Genomic DNA, 23359 nt, shown 5'->3' with positions numbered 1-23359 from the left:
CTATATCCTGCAACACCACACAAACCTTTCCATGGTATCTCCTAACCACTACAGAGATACCCTGGTTCAACCCACTGACAGCATGCTGTACACTGCATTGCTCCAATTTGCTCTATCCCAGTTATGCCTCACACCATGTGTGTTTAAGCCCAAGTAACTTAAAGATTCTATCACCCCATCCTTTTATCCCAGCCCAGTCTTCCCCTCCTCCATGTTCCATCCATCTCAGATATGTATATTCTCTTAGTCATTCTCTCCTCACTCAAGCTCTCCAAATGTGCAACACATTTTAGCTCACCCTGTTCAGCTTTCTCTAACATACACTTCTTCCAATTAGAATGGGAAAAAGAAATGGTGAAATATATGGATATGTCCTTTAAAACACATAAGTTCATAATTATATGTGTTAAAGGCACTGAGATGACTGGTAAGGCAATAGCATAACTTGCATGAATCTGGTAAGAAAAAACAGGACAGGCAGGAAACATGATGTTTATGAAGTAAGATTGGGGTTCATCAAACCATACTGTATTTGGTGAATAAAAATACACTTTATCTATGACTAAAATTGTCAAAGATAAAACAAAGATAAAAGTTGAGAAGTTAGGATTGAAGCATAAAACTCAACTATATAAGAAATCAAATGAGAATTGGAGAGATACATTGCAAAAGGTACAAAGTGAAGCTATGGTAATGTGGAGGCACTTACAGAATGCCATTGTAAAGGCTTCCATAAAGATGTACCACTGTAAGAAAAAGTTGTGGACAGGGAGGAACAGCCTAGTTAGATGCAGATTTTGGGGCATCTAACCAGTGCAGCAAGAAGGTTTGTTTGAAAAGCAAGGGTGTACCAAAAATGTTTGGGAAACTGATTGCAATAAAGGGTAGGATCTCATAAAAGTTCTTTAAAATCAAAAAACTGACTGGGTCAATGTTATTAGATGCAAGTAAAAGTACAGGAGGATTCAAGACAGTGATAGAGAGCAGGACAGTTCTGGGGAGATGAAGACATTATAAAACAAAAGGGGGTTTGATTGAGTAAGTAATGAAAGGGTAAGAGAGATATGTGGTAATACAAAGAGTGTGGTTGAGAGGGCAGAAGACAGTGTATTGAAATGGTTTGGTCACATGGAGAGAAAGATTGACAAAGAGGATACATGTGTCAGAGGTGGAGGGAACGAGGAGAAGTGGAAGGATGGAGTGAAAAAGATTTTGAGCAAACTGGGCCTAAACATACAGGAGGGTGAAAGGCACGCAAGGAATAGAGTGAATTGGAACGATGTGGTATACTGGGGTCGATGTGCTGTCAATGGATTGAACCAGGGCATGTGAAGCATCTGGGGTAAACCATGGAAAGTTTTGTGACCCAAGGTGTGGAAAGGGAGCTGTGGTTTCATTGCATTACACATGACAGCTAGAGACTGAGTGGGAACGAATGTGGCCTTTGTTGTCTTTTCCTAGTGCTACCTCGTGCATGCATTGGGGGGGAAGGGGGTGCCATTTTATGTGTGGTGGGGTGGTGACGGGAATGGATGAAGGCAGCAGCTATGAATATGTACATGTGTATATATGTATATGTCTGTCTGGGCGTGTATGTGGGTGGGTTGGGCCATTCTTTCGTCTGTTTCCTTGTGCTACCTCACTAATGCGGTAGACAGCAACAAAGTATAATAGAATAAAAATAAAAGCCGCAATATACATCAAAACAGAAAAGAAAAGCTAAGGATGCAAATGAAGTGTGTTATTAGAAGGCAAAATGTGACAGTGAAACTGACTGCAACTGGATCTGGAAAAAGTTTATGGTAGGAGGGAAATGTGTTGTGTATCAGGTAACTGGATGTTAGCTGATATCCTTTGTTTAGTAAGGGTAAAGGGAGAACAAATGAATGAGCTGGCAAGAAAAATCAGAGCATCTTTTCACTAAACATCAATGACTGGTATTTTCTACATTCTCTTCCTATCATCAAATGCATCCTTTACCTTTATTTTGAACTAGGAGTAATAACATTTTGCACTGTACCTGATAATGGCAAACACATGGATTGGAGAGATCACGGCCTCCATCTCCACATCGAGCAACTCCACGTGTTGGAAGATGGTGTGTTATATCGCTTACTAAAGACCAGTCCCCATCAAGTTCTGAAATTCAATCAATATTTTTTTGATCTGATAAGTACATAAACAAACATATCATGTATATAATTTGCCATCCTATGTACAATACACCACTTCAAATCCTTTGCTGCATAATCAACATGCAACCCACTCACCACATATTATACTATCAAAGCTTCACAATTTTCTTAAGATTTCCAGAAAAAATCTGAATCAACAAAATTCAAGGGACTAATCATAAATGAAACTATGAAAGCAGGCCAACTATATTCTTAAACATGGCTAAACACAGGTCAAACATCCTTGTCTGTTTGCTAAAGATCTTGCATACTTTGTTACCTCTTGAATCCTTTCTATGGGGCTCCTACAGCACACATCCACCAGGTGGGACCAAAGGATGTGAAGTGTGACTGATGAATGTATGTCTGTGTGAGGTAAGTACAAGACAATTAAGGAGTGTATGTGAAGTGTGACTGATGAATGTATGTCTGTGTGAGGTAAGTACAAGACAATTAAGGAGTGTATGTGTTTAGCGGATGGAACCATGGAAGCGGAAGTGAATCATAGGGTGGGGGAGGGGGCGAAAATTTTGGGAGCCTTGAAGAATGTTTGGAAGTCGAGAACATTATCTCGGAAAGCAAAAATGGGTATGTTTGAAGGAATAGTGGTTCCAACAATGTTGTATGGCTGCGAGGCTTGGGCTATGGATAGAGTTGTGCGCAGGAGGGTGGATGTGCTGGAAATGAGATGTTTGAGGACAATATGTGGTGTGAGGTGGTCTGATCGAGTAGGTAATGTAAGGGTATGAGAGATGTGTGGAAATAAAAAGAGTATGGTTGAGAAAGCAGAAGAGGGTGTTTTGAAATGGTTTGGTCACATGGAGAGAATAAGTGAGGAAAGATTGACCAAGAGGATATATGTGTCAGAGATGGAGGGAATGAGGAGAAGTGGGAGACCAAATTGGAGGTGAAAGATGGAGTGAAAAAGATTTTGAGTGATCGGGGCCTGAACATGCAGGACAGGTGAAAGGCGTGCAAGGAATAGAGTGAATTGGAACGATGTGGTATACTGGGGTCGACGTACTGTCAATGGATTGAACCAGGGCATGTGAAGCATCTGGGGTAAACCATGGAAAGTTGTGTGGGGCCTGGATAAGGAAAGGGAGCTGTGGTTTCGGTGCATTATTACATGAAAGCTAGAGACTGAGTGTGAACGAATGGGGCCTTAGTTGTCTTTTCCTAGCTCTACCTCGCACACATGATGGGGGAAGGGGGTTGTTATTCTATGTGTGGCGAGGTGGCGATGGGAATAAAGAAAGGCAGAAAGTATGAATTATGTCCATGTGTATATATGTATATGTCTGTGTGTGTATGTATATGTGTACAATGAGATGCATAGGTATGTATATTTGCGTATGTGGACGTGTATGTATATACGTGTATGTGGGTGGGTTGGGCCATTCTTTCGTCTGTTTCCTTGCGCTACCTCGCTAATGCGGGAGACAGCAACAAAGCAAAATAAATTAAAAAATAAATAAATGTGTTTAGTGTCTTTAGAATGAAAACTGCAAGATATCTCGGGAATGAGGCATCATTTGATATGCTGAGACAGTGTTTGTACTGTTTTTGGGATGTCGTGTTTAAAAAACAGAAAAGATACTGTAATTCATTCAAGCCTGAGAAGAGTAATATTAGATGGGAGTATGTCTGGAGGAATGTAGTTTAAGACAGGGTTGGATGGGTAGATATTGAGTGTTTGTTGAGTCATTACTGTGTACTGTATGTATGTTTTTTCATTGTCATGTTTATTGTGAGAAAAGGGATATACAAGTAGATGCAGCTGAAGTGTGAGGCAAGTTTTTCTGTTTTTACTTAGGGGTTGGTGGTTAGCTATGGTGTCATTCGGTTGAGAGAAATCTGGTGATGATGTAAAAAAAACTGAGTGCAAAGCACACTGAAGTGAGGCTGTAGAGAGGATTTGTTTTTATGTGCAAGTGTTGCATGTTTATGGTTGCCATGTTGCTAGTAACTGTTCTAAGAGCACTGTTTTGTGTAGTTTGAATTTTGTTTTTTGCTTTTGCTCTAAAATATAAAAAATATTGCAAAAATAACCTCACAATTCAGTATAAAACTAAAAGCAGTAACCATGTTTTTGCATAAATTATTGCAAATTATTCGATTATCACAAATTCAATTATGGTACATACAGCCTTTGAAATCACTGACTATCATACTTACATAAGGATTCATACTTTTTCACTTTGCATGCTCAGGTGATTCATCATGGGAGACTAAATTCTCCATTCACAAGACCATGTAAAATTCTTTATTGCATATGAAGCCCAATCACTCCTTTAGATATCCTCAACTGAAATATCCCTAGCCTAAATAAATTCTCTCACTGTGTCTACCTTTACATCTAATCCTCACAGTTACTACCGTACTTCTACATTTTCCTTTCACCAACCTATCATCTACCATAAATTCTACAAGCTCATACCATTGTAAAAGACTGTTCCAAGTGCTCTTCCACCGATTTCTTCAAACTTCATATTATCTATCCTCTGAATTCCAAGCATACTATATGAACTTTCCATTTTTACTGCTCTTATTTTTTTGCCTATCCTGACCTATACAAATTTGGTTTCATATCCATACATCAGATAAGGGAAAAGCACTCTTTTATTCAAGCAGACTATGCTTACATCTTTTCCCATTCAGTATAGCTTTCAGTGCTGCTCCAGTTTTTCTTTCCTGTATGGCCTTGCTTTCAACTTCAGCTTTCTCACTACCATCCTTACTAAACATTATTCATCTCTAACTTCAAGTACTTCAACATGCACGCAGATATTACATGTGATCTAGCATCTTACATTTACCAGTTCACTTTCAGCATCCTCCTTTATGCAGTACATTACTGAAAAAAAAAGTCCATCAGTCTACTCAGTTCTTCCTCTGATTTAGTTAACAAATGAACACTGTCCACATACAGCAACTGGGTCACCTTCCATCTGCTCTCAATGATTAAATATTATAAAGCACTTAACTCACCTTACTCTCATCACATAATTCCCATATGGAAAGAGGGGCAAGTATGAAGTCTGTTGGGGATGAGAGAGCTTGGGAAGTGAGTCAGTTGTTGTTCGCTGATGATACAGCGCTGGTGGCTGATTCATGTGAGAAACTGCAGAAGCTGGTGACTGAGTTTGGTAAAGTGTGTGGAAGAAGAAAGTTAAGAGTAAATGTGAATAAGAGCAAGGTTATTAGGTACAGTAGGGTTGAGGGTCAAGTCAATTGGGAGGTGAGTTTGAATGGAGAAAAACTGGAGGAAGTGAAGTGTTTTAGATATCTGGGAGTGGATCTGGCAGCGGATGGAACCATGGAAGCGGAAGTGGATCATAGGGTGGGGGAGGGGGCGAAAATTCTGGGGGCCTTGAAGAATGTGTGGAAGTCGAGAACATCATCTCGGAAAGCAAAAATGGGTATGTTTGAAGGAATAGTGGTTCCAACAATGTTGTATGGTTGCGAGGCGTGGGCAATGGATAGAGTTGTGCGCAGGAGGATGGATGTGCTGGAAATGAGATGTTTGAGGACAATGTGTGGTGTGAGGTGGTTTGATCGAGTGAGTAACGTAAGGGTAAGAGAGATGTGTGGAAATAAAAAGAGCGTGGTTGAGAGAGCAGAAGAGGGTGTTTTGAAGTGGTTTGGGCACATGGAGAGAATGAGTGAGGAAAGATTGACCAAGAGGATATATGTGTCAGAGGTGGAGGGAACGAGAGAAGAGGGAGACCAAATTGGAGGTGGAAAGATGGAGTGAAAAAGATTTTGTGTGATCGGAGCCTGAACATGCAGGAGGGTGAAAGGAGGGCAAGGAATAGAGTGAATTGGAGCGATGTGGTATACCGGGGTTGACGTGCTGTCAGTGATTGAATCAAGGCATGTGAAGCGTCTGGGGTAAACCATGGAAAGCTGTGTAGGTATGTATATTTGCGTGTGTGGACGTATGTATATACATGTTTATGGGGGGGGGGGTTGGGCCATTTCTTTCGTCTGTTTCCTTGCACTACCTCGCAAACGCGGGAGACAGCGACAAAGTATAAAAAAAAAAAAAAAAAAGAAAAAAAAAACATTAAATAATTATGGTGACAGTACACATTCTTGATACTCCCCAACATCTTTTTCACACCATTCACACACTAAATCACTTACTCTCATATATTTCCATTAGAAAAGTTCTCAACAGCATTCAAGTCTTCTAATGACACCAAGGACTGGATCTGAGGCACACATCTGGCTGCTACTTCCCACATTTTGTGTGGAAACTGACAACTCAATATTTGACCATTCAGCAAAAACTGGCTCACAAGAAGAAATTTTGAATTTTAAGAATATTTCAAATGATCAAGGAAGAAAATGTTTTCATCAAAGGACAAAATTTAAATAAAGTACTCATACAAGGTTTGAAGAAACAGAGAATAAGAAAACCACAAGAAAATCTCAAGGAACACTGCCTTATCTTTCAAGAGTGCACAGTATTTTCCCATGAATGTAAAAAGGAGTAAAACCTAATGAATCTCAAACAGTATCAATATACCGCTGATACAGTAATCTCTGTTAACCTTCCAATCTTCAAAAGATCAGGTATGTATAAACAACCTCTCAAATTAACTACATTCACTATAGACCCTCATACAACTGTATAAATTCTTCTAATATTTTCAATGCACACTATAATGATTTGTTAAGTAAGACATATGATGACATTCACAATCTTTCTATATTCAAAATACTTCCAATACATCAGATTCCTGCATTCTCATGGTATCCTCTCCCGAATTATTTTCTCTACTACATCTCTCTATCTCTTCCACAATATACCTCTCCTCTATGTTTCCTTTGTTAGAATATTTATATCCTCCTGAATAATCAATTATCTCATCTGTCAAACATACTACATGACCATACCAACCTAAAATCTATGCACCTTTCTAATAATCTCTTCATGCACCACATACCCTTCTCAAATTTTCATTCATTACACCACATATTCTGCCAGTTCCAACAATGCTAGTTATCTATCTCTAGAGTTCTTAAATTTCAAATGTCCTGACCTGGTTCATATAACAAGAGTTGGGACATGAATTCCATGAAAGCTTCTTGCATTCTAAACTAACATTATTCCACCCACAAGAGCTTTCAGTGCACCTTCAGTTATTCTCTTAGGACATATTTTATTCTCAACTTCAGCTTTTCCACTGAGAATGTGAGACTGTGTAGAAATGCATGGAGATAATTTAGTACCTATATCATATCAAGCATGTGTACAAATGATTTAAATGTAAAAGGTAACATACCACATACTTAAGTTTAAATATGTAACAGGACAACACATATTACCTCTTCTCTGTGTAGCCCACAACTTGATGTCTCGATCAGAAGCATATGTAGAAGTGGGGGCAAGAGCACACAAGTGTGGAATATGTGGGGAGAGAATACTTGATCTTGCAACATCTACACTTACATCCAGTTCTACTTCCTCAGTTCCCCTGTCCTCCTCTGGTGTTCGTACAGTGCCAGGATTTTTCTGTAAACAAAGCCAATACAGGAAAGGGAAGGAAATCTTTGACCTAACACACACTTAATTAAACATACATATCTATTTTGCTTTGTCGCTGTCTCCCACGTTAGCGAGGTAGCGCAAGGAAACAGACGAAAGAATGGCCCAACCCGCCCACATACACATGTATATACATACACGTCCACACACGCACAATATACATACCTATACATCTCAATGTACACATATATATACACACACAGACATATACATATATACACATGTACATAATTCTTAGTCTGCCTTTATTTGTTCCCATTGCCACCCCGCCACACATGGAATAACAACCCCCTCCCCCCTCATGCGTGCGATGTAGCGCTAGGAAAGACACCAAAGGCCCCATTCGTTCACACTCAGTCTCTAGCTGTCATGTAATAATGCACCGAAACCACAGCTCACTTTCCACATCCAGGCTCCACACACTTTCCATGGTTTACCCCAAACACTTCACATGCCCTGGTTCAATCCATTGACAGCACGTCGACCCCGGTATACCACATCGTTCCAATTCACTCTATTCCTTGCACGCCTTTCACCCTCTTGCATGTTCAGGCCCCGATCACTCAAAATCTTTTTCACTCCATCTTTCCACCTCCAATTTGGTCTCCCACTTCTCCTCGTTCCCTCCACCTCTGACACATATATCCTCTTGGTCAATCTTTCCCCACTCATTCTCTCCATGTGACCAAACCATTTCAAAACACCCTCTTCTGCTCTCTCAACCACACTCTTTTTATTTCCACACATCTCTCTCACCCTTACATTACTTACTCGATCAAACCACCTCACACCACATATTGTCCTCAAATATCTCATTTCCAGCACATCCACCCTCCTGCGCACATACTCTATCCATAGCCCACGCCTCGCAACCATACAACATTGTTGGAACCACTATTCCTTCAAACATACCCATTTTTGCTTTCCGAGATAATGTTCTCGACTTCCACACATTCTTCAATGCTCCCAGAATTTTCGCCCCCTCCCCCACCCTATGATTCACTTCCACTTCCATGGTTCCATCCGCTGCCAGATCCACTCCCAGATATCTAAAACACTTTACTTCCTCCAGTTTTTCTCCATTCAAACTTACCTCCCAATTGACTTGACCCTCAACCCTACTGTACCTAATAACCTTGCTCTTATTCACATTTACTCTTAACTTTCTTCTTTCACACACTTTACCGAACTCAGTCACCAGCTTCTGCAGTTTCTTACATGAATCAGCCACCAGCGCTGTATCATCAGCGAACAACAACTGACTCACTTCCCAAGCTCTCTCATCCACAACAGACTGCATACTTGCCCCTCTTTCCAAAACTCTTGCATTCACCTCCCTAACAACCCCATCCATAAACAAATTAAACAACCATGGAGACATCACACACCCCTGCCGCAAACATACATGCCTACCCTAAAACATAAATTTTGAGTTTCTCCATGACAATAAAAAAGCAGACAAAGTAAAATGGTAATATTTCTGTATATGAACTATAAACAAAACGAAGAGACAAGCCTACAGTCTATCTTATAAACAAGCAGCATAAGCCCCTATAAAAGAGAAAGAGGAATTACCTATGACTGAGATCATCTCAAGATGTGGAAATGGTTCCTGTCCACTCACCACACCTGAGCCAAACTAACTTAGATCAACCAATCCTCCAAAACATTCAGGCATACCCCCTGTTCCAGTAAAATACCTGCAGGCTTTTCATTTTGTCTCTTCAAGAGTTAGCAATTAAGTTGGGAGTGAGTTGGCAGCCATGTCAAGTATATACAGAACTGCCCTCCTTTACCTAATGATAATCTCAAAATATGTCATCTCTACCTGTCTGTAATTGTAAGGAAAGTCACAACTCTCAAATGGAAAATGCCACTTGGTTCACATAATGAGGACCAAAATGTTCTCAAAATTACACTGAATAGTTAAAAAAAGGCCTTAAGTATGATGACATGAAAAAAATTCAAGAGACTTTAACAAGTATGGTGGAATTTGGCACATGACAGAAAATTGCACGAGTTTGCAATAATATACAAGAATGGTGGAATATGGCACATGACAGAAAATTGCACGAGTTTGCAATAATATACAAGAAATAGTAAATTTCTAAATGTAAGAAAAAGTGCACCCCACTAAGCATGTGTCTCTACTGACCTTTTTCATGTAACACATCAGTTTGTAAATTACTGCACTGAAAGGTAATGGATCATGAAAATAAGGAGTGATAGGCACTCAGTATTACTGTAACATCCATTCTATCTGGGAAAACCCCCACATTATGGAAATAGCTAAGTCTGCCTCATTGAACTGGTAGTCCTGCTTAGATATAAAAAATTTTTTTCTACAGAACAATTTTCCATTTGCACTAACAATTAATTTGTTCTTGTGTGGAGTACAACTTTCACATCTGGGGCGGCTCTAGCTCTGCATCCTTGCTTGACAGAGTTGAGTCAAAAGTGGTCCAACTTATAAACTTTCCCAAGCTAACTACAAATTGATACACTTGCCCTGCACCACAAGTTGGCTCACTTTCCTTCTTCTCAAGGTGTTATTTTGGTTTTTGCTTCCAAGAGCAGGCTTCCTGTGTGCTTCCACCACTAGCTAAACCACACAATACTAGGCAAGCTGCTGCATCACATGATTACTTTGAGGCCATTGGCAACTCAAGGGTGGGCCGTTTTGATAACTGTTTCTTTCCCTACATAATGAAGTTCTGAAACTCTACCAACTTATGTCTTTCCCAATAACTATAAACTGGCACATTTTAAAAGATAAGTTTCTCACTTCCTCCAAAATTCATAAATACTTTCCCTTGTCTCTTCTTTTTCCCTTTCATTAACCTCTCTACATATCAATTAATGTCCAGCCTTGATGTGGAATTTTGGCAGTGGCTGGAGACTTAAAAAAAAATTCAGCTAATCCATCCATAAATAGGATCATTAAAATTTTTTTCATTAAATCACTATACCCCCAAAAAGATCAAAATATTTTGACAACCAAGAAATAATAAAATGGTAGCAAACTTAGAACACCAGTGCCTCACCTGTCTAAGCTTAGACATGGCATCAGAGGAGATGAAATTGTTCTTGAAAAACCGCATGATGAAACACATGACCTGGTACTGACTTTGACCCAGTTCCTCCTCACCTAGGACAATCACCTTGAAAATCTGCAACTCCTGCAAAAGAATGGAAAATCAAAGAAAAAAAAAAAGACTCCATTCATACAGGCCTAATTCACTCTCCTGCACAGATTGATAAAAAAGAAAATTAATCAAGGAAAAAGTTGTAAATACATATTAGGTACTGAAGAGACACATGGATTTGAGAGAAATAAAAATCATGGCTGGGAATAAGTGATAAAATGAGGAATAAGAATAGCACTTGGGTATGGAGAACATATGAAAATATGGAACACTGCAAGTGATTCATGGATGTTTAGTAACTCTGATGTTCAGTAACTCTAAGAACAGAAATGAAGTAAGAGTAGTAGTTCATTACAAGATACAAAATGAGGAATATAGAGGCATACCACTAAGGTATGAGAAGTTATGATGAACCAGAAGATACTTGTTCACAAGCTTCATTTTCTCGCTGTACCATTAGCCCTACCTTAACAGCCTGTCTCTTGATTTTAATTTCCCTTAAATATCACTTGTACCCTCTCTGCCCCACTTAAATGAATTAGAATTGTTAATAATGAACCTCTGTGGTTCACTGAAACATATTCATTTATTACATTTCATCCTTTCATTTATAAGATCTTAAAATTACAATTCCTTCTTTTGCATACAACTCTGTATTCTTTCCTTTTATTTATTTATTTATTTTGCTTTGTCGCTGTCTCCCGCGTTAGCGAGGTAGCGCAAGGAAACAGACGAAAGAATGGCCCAACCCGCCCACATACACATGTATATACATACACGTCCACACACGCACAATATACATACCTATACATCTCAATGTACACATATATATACACACACAGACATATACATATATACACATGTACATAATTCTTAGTCTGCCTTTATTTGTTCCCATCGCCACCCCGCCACACATGGAATAACAACCCCCTCCCCCCTCATGTGTGTGATGTAGCGCTAGGAAAGACACCAAAGGCCCCATTCGTTCACACTCAGTCTCTAGCTGTCATGTAATAATGCACCGAAACCACAGCTCCCTTTCCACATCCAGGCTCCACACACTTTCCATGGTTTACCCCAGACGCTTCACATGCCCTGGTTCAATCCATTGACAGCACGTCGACCCCGGTATACCACATCGTTCCAATTCACTCTATTCCTTGCACGCCTTTCACCCTCTTGCATGTTCAGGCCCCGATCACTCAAAATCTTTTTCACTCCATCTTTCCACCTCCAATTTGGTCTCCCACTTCTCCTCGTTCCCTCCACCTCTGACACATATATCCTCTTGGTCAATCTTTCCCCACTCATTCTCTCCATGTGACCAAACCATTTCAAAACACCCTCTTCTGCTCTCTCAACCACACTCTTTTTATTTCCACACATCTCTCTCACCCTTACATTACTTACTCGATCAAACCACCTCACACCACATATTGTCCTCAAATATCTCATTTCCAGCACATCCACCCTCCTGCGCACATACTCTATCCATAGCCCACGCCTCGCAACCATACAACATTGTTGGAACCACTATTCCTTCAAACATACCCATTTTTGCTTTCCGAGATAATGTTCTCGACTTCCACACATTCTTCAATGCTCCCAGAATTTTCGCCCCCTCCCCCACCCTATGATTCACTTCCACTTCCATGGTTCCATCCGCTGCCAGATCCACTCCCAGATATCTAAAACACTTTACTTCCTCCAGTTTTTCTCCATTCAAACTTACCTCCCAATTGACTTGACCCTCAACCCTACTGTACCTAATAACCTTGCTCTTATTCACATTTACTCTTAACTTTCTTCTTTCACACACTTTACCGAACTCAGTCACCAGCTTCTGCAGTTTCTTACATGAATCAGCCACCAGCGCTGTATCATCAGCGAACAACAACTGACTCACTTCCCAAGCTCTCTCATCCACAACAGACTGCATACTTGCCCCTCTTTCCAAAACTCTTGCATTCACCTCCCTAACAACCCCATCCATAAACAAATTAAACAACCATGGAGACATCACACACCCCTGCCGCAAACATACATGCCTACCCTAAAACATAAATTTTGAGTTTCTCCATGACAATAAAAAAGCAGACAAAGTAAAATGGTAATATTTCTGTATATGAACTATAAACAAAACGAAGAGACAAGCCTACAGTCTATCTTATAAACAAGCAGCATAAGCCCCTATAAAAGAGAAAGAGGAATTACCTATGACTGAGATCATCTCAAGATGTGGAAATGGTTCCTGTCCACTCACCACACCTGAGCCAAACTAACTTAGATCAACCAATCCTCCAAAACACTCAGGCATACCCCGTGTTCCAGTAAAATACCTGCAGGCTTTTCATTTTGTCTCTTCAAGAGTTAGCAATTAAGTTGGGAGTGAGTTGGCAGCCATGTCAAGTATATACAGAACTGCCCTCCTTTACCTAATGATAATCTCAAAATATGTCATCTCTACCTGTCTGTAATTGTAAGGAAAGTCACAACTCTCAAATGGAAAATGCCACTTGGTTCACATAATGAGGACCAAAATGTTCTCAAAATTACACTGAATAGTTAAAAAAAGGCCTTAAGTATGATGACATGAAAAAAATTCAAGAGACTTTAACAAGTATGGTGGAATTTGGCACATGACAGAAAATTGCACGAGTTTGCAATAATATACAAGAATGGTGGAATATGGCACATGACAGAAAATTGCACGAGTTTGCAATAATATACAAGAAATAGTAAATTTCTGAATGTAAGAAAAAGTGCACCCCACTAAGCATGTGTCTCTACTGACCTTTTTCATGTAACACATCAGTTTGTAAATTACTGCATTGAAAGGTAATGGATCATGAAAATAAGGAGTGATAGGCACTCAGTATTACTGTAACATCCATTCTATCTGGGAAAACCCCCACATTATGGAAATAGCTAAGTCTGCCTCATTGAACTGGTAGTCCTGCTTAGATATAAAAATTTTTTTTCTACAGAACAATTTTCCATTTGCACTAACAATTAATTTGTTCTTGTGTGGAGTACAACTTTCACATCTGGGGCGGCTCTAGCTCTGCATCCTTGCTTGACAGAGTTGAGTCAAAAGTGGTCCAACTTATAAACTTTCCCAAGCTAACTACAAATTGATATACTTGCCCTGCACCACAAGTTGGCTCACTTTCCTTCTTCTCAAGGTGTTATTTTGGTTTTTGCTTCCAAGAGCAGGCTTCCTGTGTGCTTCCACCACTAGCTAAACCACACAATACTAGGCAAGCTGCTGCATCACATGATTACTTTGAGGCCATTGGCAACTCAAGGGTGGGCCGTTTTGATAACTGTTTCTTTCCCTACATAATGAAGTTCTGAAACTCTACCAACTTATGTCTTTCCCAATAACTATAAACTGGCACATTTTAAAAGATAAGTTTCTCACTTCCTCCAAAATTCATAAATACTTTCCCTTGTCTCTTCTTTTTCCCTTTCATTAACCTCTCTACATATCAATTAATGTCCAGCCTTGATGTGGAATTTTGGCAGTGGCTGGAGACTTAAAAAAAAATTCAGCTAATCCATCCATAAATAGGATCATTAAAATTTTTTTCATTAAATCACTATACCCCCAAAAAGATCAAAATATTTTGACAACCAAGAAATAATAAAATGGTAGCAAACTTGGAACACCAGTGCCTCACCTGTCTAAGCTTAGACATGGCATCAGAGGAGATGAAATTGTTCTTGAAAAACCGCATGATGAAACACATGACCTGGTACTGACTTTGACCCAGTTCCTCCTCACCTAGGACAATCACCTTGAAAATCTGCAACTCCTGCAAAAGAATGGAAAATCAAAGAAAAAAAAAAAGACTCCATTCATAGGCCTAATTCACTCTCCTGCACAGATTGATAAAAAAGAAAATTAATCAAGGAAAAAGTTGTAATTACATATTAGGTACTGAAGAGACACATGGATTTGAGAGAAATAAAAATCATGGCTGGGAATAAGTGATAAAATGAGGAATAAGAATAGCACTTGGGTATGGAGAACATATGAAAATATGGAACACTGCAAGTGATTCATGGATGTTTAGTAACTCTGATGTTCAGTAACTCTAAGAACAGAAATGAAGTAAGAGTAGTAGTTCATTACAAGATACAAAATGAGGAATATAGAGGCATACCACTAAGGTATGAGAAGTTATGATGAACCAGAAGATACTTGTTCACAAGCTTCATTTTCTCGCTGTACCATTAGCCCTACCTTAACAGCCTGTCTCTTGATTTTAATTTCCCTTAAATATCACTTGTACCCTCTCTGCCCCACTTAAATGAATTAGAATTGTTAATAATGAACCTCTGTGGTTCACTGAAACATATTCATTTATTACATTTCATCCTTTCATTTATAAGATCTTAAAATTACAATTCCTTCTTTTGCATACAACTCTGTATTCTTTCCTTTTATTTATTTATTTATTTTGCTTTGTCGCTGTCTCCCGCGTTAGCGAGGTAGCGCAAGGAAACAGACGAAAGAATGGCCCAACCCGCCCACATACACATGTATATACATACACGTCCACACACGCAAATATACATACCTATACATCTCAATGTACACATATATATACACACACAGACATATACATATATACACATGTACATAATTCATACTGTCTGCCTTTATTTGTTCCCATCGCCACCCCGCCACACATGGAATAACAACCCCCTCCCCCCTCATGTGTGCAAGGTAGCGCTAGGAAAAGACACCAAAGGCCCCATTCGTTCACACTCGGTCTCTAGCTGTCATGTAATAATGCACCGAAACCACAGCTCCCTTTCCACATCCAGGCCCCACACAACTTTCCATGGTTTACCCCAGACGCTTCACATGCCCTGGTTCAATCCATTGACAGCACGTCGACCCCGGTATACCACATCGTTCCAATTCACTCTATTCCTTGCACGCCTTTCACCCTCCTGCATGTTCAGGCCCCGATCACTCAAAATCTTTTTCACTCCATCTTTCCACCTAAAATTTGGTCTCCCACTTCTCCTCGTTCCCTCCACCTCTGACACATATATCCTCTTTGTCAATCTTTCCTCACTCATTCTCTCCATGTGACCAAACCATTTCAAAACACCCTCTTCTGCTTTCTCAACCATACTCTTTTTATTTCCACACATCTCTCTTACCCTTACATTACTTACTCGATCAAACCACCTCACACCACATATTGTCCTCAAACATCTCATTTCCAGCACAAAAACCCTCCTGCGCACAACTCTATCCATAGCCACGCCTCGCAACCATACAACACTGTTGAAACTACTATTCCTTCAAACATACCCATTTTTGCTTTCCGAGATAATGTTCTCGACTTCCAAACATTCTTCAATGCTCCCAGAATTTTCGACCCCTCCCCCACCCTATGATTCACTTCTGCTTCCATGGTTCCATCCGCTGCCAGATCCACTCCCAGATATCTAAAACACTTTACTTCCTCCAGTTTTTCTCCATTCAAACTTACCTCCCAATTGACTTGACCCTCAACCCTACTGTACCTAATAACCTTTCTTTCTTATGTGTCTAAATTTTCTTAAGATTTTCCCTTGAGTTTGAAGTATATGACACATAATTTGATACTTATTTCTTACTTTAGGTTATTTCATTTTCTTTATATTACTGATTGCAACATTTATAAATAAATATGTAGGTAATGTAAATAAAACATATTCACCTGATCCAAATTGGAACATACATGTAATTAAACTTAACAATATCTAGGAAACGCGTAAGTCATCTTCTGTTGAGTCTTTATTTACCATCACTCATCAAACCAAACAACGGCATATCATAACGTAGTATCATGGCCTTTCACATCAAACCTTAGCTCTTCATATCACAGTATGACTTCACTTAACATGTGTCTCATTCTGTTATCAATCAATTCAACTACCATAAAATCTTCAATATTTTCTAATAGAGTCCATATTCTTCCTTTTTCATATTCTTTTTCAATTCTCAGTATAGAATATAAAGTGTCTATGTTATGACAAACCTTACTGTATTTTTGGATGCAACATGTGAGTCATGCAAAAGCTTCAGTATAAAAAAATCATTAAGTACATTTCCTTTTAATCCTTTTGCTAGCACACCACTTATGTAATCTCTCCTTGTGTTCATACATCTTCATGGGCAACAAATACAGTAATAGTGCAGACTGTCATAGAATTATGTAATCTCCCCTTGTGTTCATACATCTTCATGGGCAACAAATACAGTAATAGTGCAGACTGTTTTAGAATTATCCTTTCCACTTGAAGGTGTTAATGATTTTTGACTAGTGGATGTTACTTGACACTGATGGCCTTAATGAATCTGGCTGCTGATATTCTTGATGCCCAATCAACCAGCCGAGAACCTGTCAACTGTTATCCTGGCTTCAGTTTTCAACATTAAACTTCAAACATATTCTAAATCAATATACAGCACCTTCTATACTCAGTGCACTACTTAGTAACTGACCAACCTCTTCCTTCACGATCCACAGAGTCTTGTCTTTAATCCTGAATTTTTTCTTAATTCCATGTCAACCATTCAAAGAAGGTACTTTTACCAACTAAATCTATTTTGTGGAAAATGCTAGCTGTCAAACAATGACAAGTGTGAAGTGATTCATAGTGCTATCTACCACAGATAGCTAAGCTAAAGTACTAATCTTTATATCAGAACTTACCTGTTTGAAGTTAATGAGCTGCGTCACATATGTGCCATCATTCTGAGGGAACTCTAAAATGACTGAATCATCAGATATATTTGCAGTGATGGTTTCTTTGAATACCTCTCCACCCTGCAAACAAATGTACATATACGTAAGATAGTACGAGTAGAAAAAAAAGGTTATCAATTCAACGACTCTTACTGGATCAAAAGAATGTTTGCAACCATGTATACAAGGGTAGATTCTACAAATGTATGAGAAAAATAGAAACTGAGTCAATTCAAATCACTTCACTGGCCTTGATCCCTATACCATGCATGACAATTTATGTCAAACAATGTACGTCACAAGAATCTAAATGTCTCGAGCAAAACTGGTTTTGATATGAAGACTTTTGCACTTAGAAATGAGTTGTGGGAATTATTGCTGTTGCTTGCATGATTAACAATCATACAACTGGACCACCTACTAAGTAAAAGTACTTGTGTGGGTTCAGATAATTTGGCTACCTGCCCCCTGAAAACAGCTATCAGTAATATGGGAGTGAACTGTATAAAAAGACTTCAAATAATTCCAAAACTCATCAGAAGGCAGCATGTTACAGCTCCTCAGTTTTGACATATCCAGAATGGAATCAATAAAAAGGGGTACGTGGAATAACATGATGTCCCTAATGTTCATGCTTGTAAAAGAGCAGAAAAGAAGTTTGGGGGTTATTGCTTACATAGAATACCATCTATTTTAAAGGTCTAACTGCAGGAATGGAAGTATACTTCCCCTATTTCTCTAAGGTTATCTCTTCAGATCTCTGGTTCAACTATACCTATCAAGAAGTTTTTTGAGCAAGAGAACTGGAAAACTCTCCTTCCTTTGATGCACATTCAACTCTTAACTTATAAATAAATCATTACAAACAAGTTATTTATGAGGTAAAGCATTCTTTTATCAAAAGGGAGTGTCACAACCTCTCTTGTCTTTTTCACAGATAGGTCTACCTGGTCTCTGATCAATTCTGCCATCCTACCTTTCTTCACCATCACATTCTAGGTATGGTATTACTCTCTTCTAAAGACAAAAAAAAAAAAGGGGGGGGGGGAATCTTTAGTCCTCATTTCCCCTCTAACACCACCTGAGATAAGTAACAAACCTTCAACCCCTATTGCAAGTTTTACAAATTCTATGCCCCTCCCTAAAACTTGTTTTCCTATATTCCAGAAACACTTCTCTGATAATATGAAGGGACAACAGCATCGAGACCAGTGGTCCCCAACAGGCAATTTGTGGGTGACATGGCACCCTCAGAGCCATATCATGTACCCTGCAAGCTGCAAAAGTCTTTGGGAAATAATGTAAGGTTCAGGGTCTAATTTCAGATCAAGGAAAGGTTATTCAAAACTATCTCAGTGAAGTAAACTTATAAATGTCACGAGAGAGGGACTATATGCTTTGTGTGATTCAAGAATACGTAACAGTTTAGGGCAGCAGTGGCTGATAACTGTGGTAAGGGCAGTAGAAAGAACATATGAGGGAAAACATATTTCAGAAATCTTTCTTTTTTTTTTTTTTCTTGCTTTGTCACTGTCTCCCGCGTTTGCGAGGTAGTGCAAGGAAACAGACGAAAGAAATGGCCCAACCCACCCCCATACACATGTATATACATACACGTCCACACACGCAAATATACATACCTACACAGCTTTCCATGGTTTACCCCAGACGCTTCACATGCCCTGATTCAATCCACTGACAGCACGTCAACCCCGGTATACCACATCGCTCCAATTCACTCTATTCCTTGCCCTCCTTTCACCCTCCTGCATGTTCAGGCCCCGATCACACAAAATCTTTTTCACTCCATTTTTCCATCTCCAATTTGGTCTCCCTCTTCTCCTCGTTCCCTCCACCTCAGACACATATATCCTCTTGATCAATCTTTCCTCACTCATTCTCTCCATGTGCCCAAACCATTTCAAAACACCCTCTTCTGCTCTCTCAACCACGCTCTTTTTATTTCCACACATCTCTCTCACCCTTACGTTACTTACTCGATCAAACCACCTCACACCACACATTGTCCTCAAACATCTCATTTCCAGCACATCCATCCTCCTACGCACAACTCTATCCATAGCCCACGCCTCGCAACCATACAACATTGTTGGAACCACTATTCCTTCAAACATACCCATTTTTGCTTTCCGAGATAATGTTCTCGACTTCCACACATTCTTCAAGGCTCCCAGAATTTTCGCCCCCTCCCCCACCCTATGATCCACTTCCACTTCCATGGTTCCATCCGCTGCCAGATCCACTCCCAGATATCTAAAACACTTCACTTCCTCCAGTTTTTCTCCATTCAAACTCACCTCCCAATTGACTTGACCCTCAACCCTACTGTACCTAATAACCTTGCTCTTATTCACATTTACTCTTAACTTTCTTCTTTCACACACTTTACCAAACTCAGTCACCAGCTTCTGTAGTTTCTCACATGAATCAGCCACCAGCGCTGTATCATCAGCGAACAACAACTGACTCACTTCCCAAGCTCTCTCATCCCCAACAGACTTCATACTTGCCCCTCTTTCCAAAACTCTTGCATTCACCTCCCTAACAACCCCATCCATAAACAAATTAAACAACCATGGAGACATCACACACCCCTGCCGCAACAGAAATCTAGACAATGAAAAAAATCAATGGAGCCCTCCACTTCATTTCATTACATTTCCAAAAACAGCCCTTAGCCCACAAAAGATTAGGATAATTGATTGAAACCACTAATCTCACTCCAGCTAAAGTAGAGATTTCAGCTCCTTTTGAAGGAAAGCAAGGTGAACCATATGGCATCCCTCATCATGCTTTAAAGAAGTGTTTTTGATGTCAAATCATCCTGTCTGAGAAACTTTGGGGAATTTCATGCTGTAGCACTCAATATCTCAAAAGCTTCTGATATGAAGTGGCATCAAGAACTGATCTCCAAGCTCCACTCTTTTGGCTTCCCTTATTCACTGTTTTCTCTATCTAGTTTACCCAATGACTGGTCTATCTCAGTACTTTTTGATGATACATCTCAGGGTTGCATCCCGTCCTACTTTTTTTATTAGTGATTTAATTTTTTCAATAACTCAACGCATGCTTATGCTGACAACTTAAAATTGCAGTTTTTCAATCACTTCAAATCTAATACATGATATCTTGTCCAGTGTGTGTCTGGTCTCATTATAACTGATTCCATAAACTTTGGTTACACAAGATTTCCCAGAAGGGTACAAGTAACCTAGAATAATTTCGATATCACAGTTTCTTCTTATTTCTGTTTCCAAAAATTATTACAAAATTCCCATCTCTTTTGATAGCTTACCACTATAAGCATAATTGCTATCTTGACATATCTAATTCATCTTGAAAAAATGACATATCTAATTCATCTTGAAAAAAAATTACATAAATTGCTAAATAAACCTGAAAGAAACTGAGAGTCCTGATAGTACTAAAAAAATTATTTTTTTTAATCTTTTTTAATTTGCTTTGTCGCTGTCTCCCGCGTTTGCGAGGTAGCGCAAGGAAACAGACGAAAGAAATGGCCCAACCCATCCCCATACACTTGTATATACATACACGTCCACACACGCAAATATACATACCCATACATCTCAATGTACACATACATATATACACATGCACACAATTCAAACTGTCTGCCTTTATTCATTCCCACGCATTCCTCACTAAAAAAAATACCAGCGTCTATTTTCTTGCAGCAAATCTTTGTGTTTTTCAACTGAGGAGATCATTTGTAAATGGCACTCTTGGACATGTGTGAAACAATGGCATACTTTGGAAAAGCAGGATAATTTGTATTCTTGGTGGAATACATATCAATTGCTACCAAATGTACTTGTCCTCAGTACCAATCTTGGATTGCTTTCAATAATAAATCTTTAAATGATAAACTACCAGTTTAGCAACACATAAAAATCATCTTCGAGTACCAAGTGATTCTGTTTTATGATATTAGAGTAATAGAATAATACAACAAGAGTTTGTTCTGTTATATGTGGTGATAATGGTGGGGGTTAAGGATATTTGGGAAAATGTGGGTTTTATGATTGGGACAGTACATGAAACACTTGAAAAATGTATATATCAACAGAACAAATGAAAATCCTACCTAACCTACCTAGTACTTTATGTTCAATACTTTAAATAAAACATCAGTCAGACCCATGACTTAGCATTAATCATACATTTTACCTGGCCTTCAAAACCCTTCCCACCATCACTATCTAAAATCTTACAGTAAAATATAAATCTCCATATTTTTCTACAATGGGCTTGTAACCGTGGTCAGCTCTTTCATATCAGTTTTAATTCTTTAAAATCATTCTGTTTTTTACCTTGGATGTATCATGAGGACCACAAGGAAAACAAGCATAAGACATTCAGATCTTATGTGCTATACTCAGTACAACAAAAATGCATATTTTGCTGAAAAAACTCAGTCACTCAAATCACTATACTACCTTTGCAAGACAAAATTACTTAATATATAGTGCTAATATCGATGCACTGCCAACTGGACTCATAACCCCATTCACTGTAAAGCCCAGCTTGCTCCATGACACACCTCAGTCATGACTTTCATCCTAATTCATTCATTTCTAAAACGCCTCTAACGTAGAACTTTACTCCTAGCATTAAGTACACCATTAAGCTGGCTTTAGGGTTTAATAACAGCATCAGGTCTGCCATCTTCGATAAGTGGGACTGTAGTACAGAAACTATTTACAATAAGGTTTAATTACCGAGTATTCATGAATATCAACGACTTACTTGTGTCTTGACATTAACCACAAGTTGTGCTCTACACAGTGAGCTGAAGATCATCACCAAGATGATGTGGCTCTGGTAAATCATCGTGTAATTCATCACTGTTCACACCATTGTTGATGTTGTGTACTTTGTGACATGATCAGTGTACACAACAACAATAACTCCCAAACAACAACGTGTCACGATTTTCTCAGTGACGATTTCAATTAATAGATGGCGTAACTTAGAATGTGGTCGGTTGAGACTGTAAAGCTATGCTGAACATAAAGTTCCTCCATTTATGAACGTTTTCCACTTATTCTCATCTTATGATTTTATTTTGCTAACTGTCCTCGCTGATGACATGACCTGGTATACAGTTTTCCCAACCATTTTACTGACTTCCGTGTAAATCTTTAGCAGACAGGACAAGTAACATGAGTTGTGGAAATTCGTTCAGATACATACATACGTTTTGCCTTTTAGTGAAGATATATAATATCTTATTTGTACCTTTCTTACAAGATGAGAGAATGCAACTGTGCGTCCACTGCAAATGATGAAATATTAGATCCTGGTGTCCTCATGATATTAGACATACATTCCAACTGCACTTTCAGTTAAAGTCTAGTTTAGGATGTATCTCGAGAACAAACACTATTTGGTATGAATATCTTTTCCGTTACCACTTTCTTCAGCTAATGAGTTGTACTTGACATACGTAACATACTAGCCAAATTCTACAAAATTTTGCTTAGGAGACTCCCTGGGGGCGGAGGTACGAGAGAAGATGAAAGCAATGACTAAAGGTATTTTGAGAATTGATGTGGAAGGAATGATGGATGTTGAGGGCGGGGTTCGTGAGGGGGATGTACCAGGGGCAGTAAAGTAGGAGGCTTTAGATGGTCTTACTGGGAATAAGATTAACTTTATGTCCCAGGCAGACACTGTGATGCA

At 39.1% G+C, this 23359-nt stretch overlaps 1 protein-coding gene across 1 annotated transcript in view; it reads right to left on the bottom strand.

Moving 5' to 3' along the window:
* Positions 1 to 22648, bottom strand: part of oaf (out at first) — a 30129-nt gene extending 7481 nt beyond the window's left edge. The window contains exons 1-5 of the mRNA XM_071658840.1: positions 22424 to 22648; positions 17603 to 17716; positions 14561 to 14695; positions 7512 to 7698; positions 2021 to 2139 (exon numbers count right to left, since the gene is read on the bottom strand). Coding sequence (XP_071514941.1) covers positions 2021 to 2139; positions 7512 to 7698; positions 14561 to 14695; positions 17603 to 17716; positions 22424 to 22519 — 651 coding nt within the window. The 5' untranslated portion in view covers positions 22520 to 22648. The remainder of the gene's footprint in view (positions 1 to 2020; positions 2140 to 7511; positions 7699 to 14560; positions 14696 to 17602; positions 17717 to 22423) is intronic.
* Positions 22649 to 23359: the final 711 nt, after the last annotated feature.

Source organism: Panulirus ornatus, chromosome 5, assembly GCF_036320965.1.
Source record: "Panulirus ornatus isolate Po-2019 chromosome 5, ASM3632096v1, whole genome shotgun sequence".
Taxonomy (NCBI): domain Eukaryota; kingdom Metazoa; phylum Arthropoda; class Malacostraca; order Decapoda; family Palinuridae; genus Panulirus; species Panulirus ornatus.
Note: the sequence above shows the minus strand (reverse complement) of the source record. Positions and strands in the feature narration are given on the sequence as shown.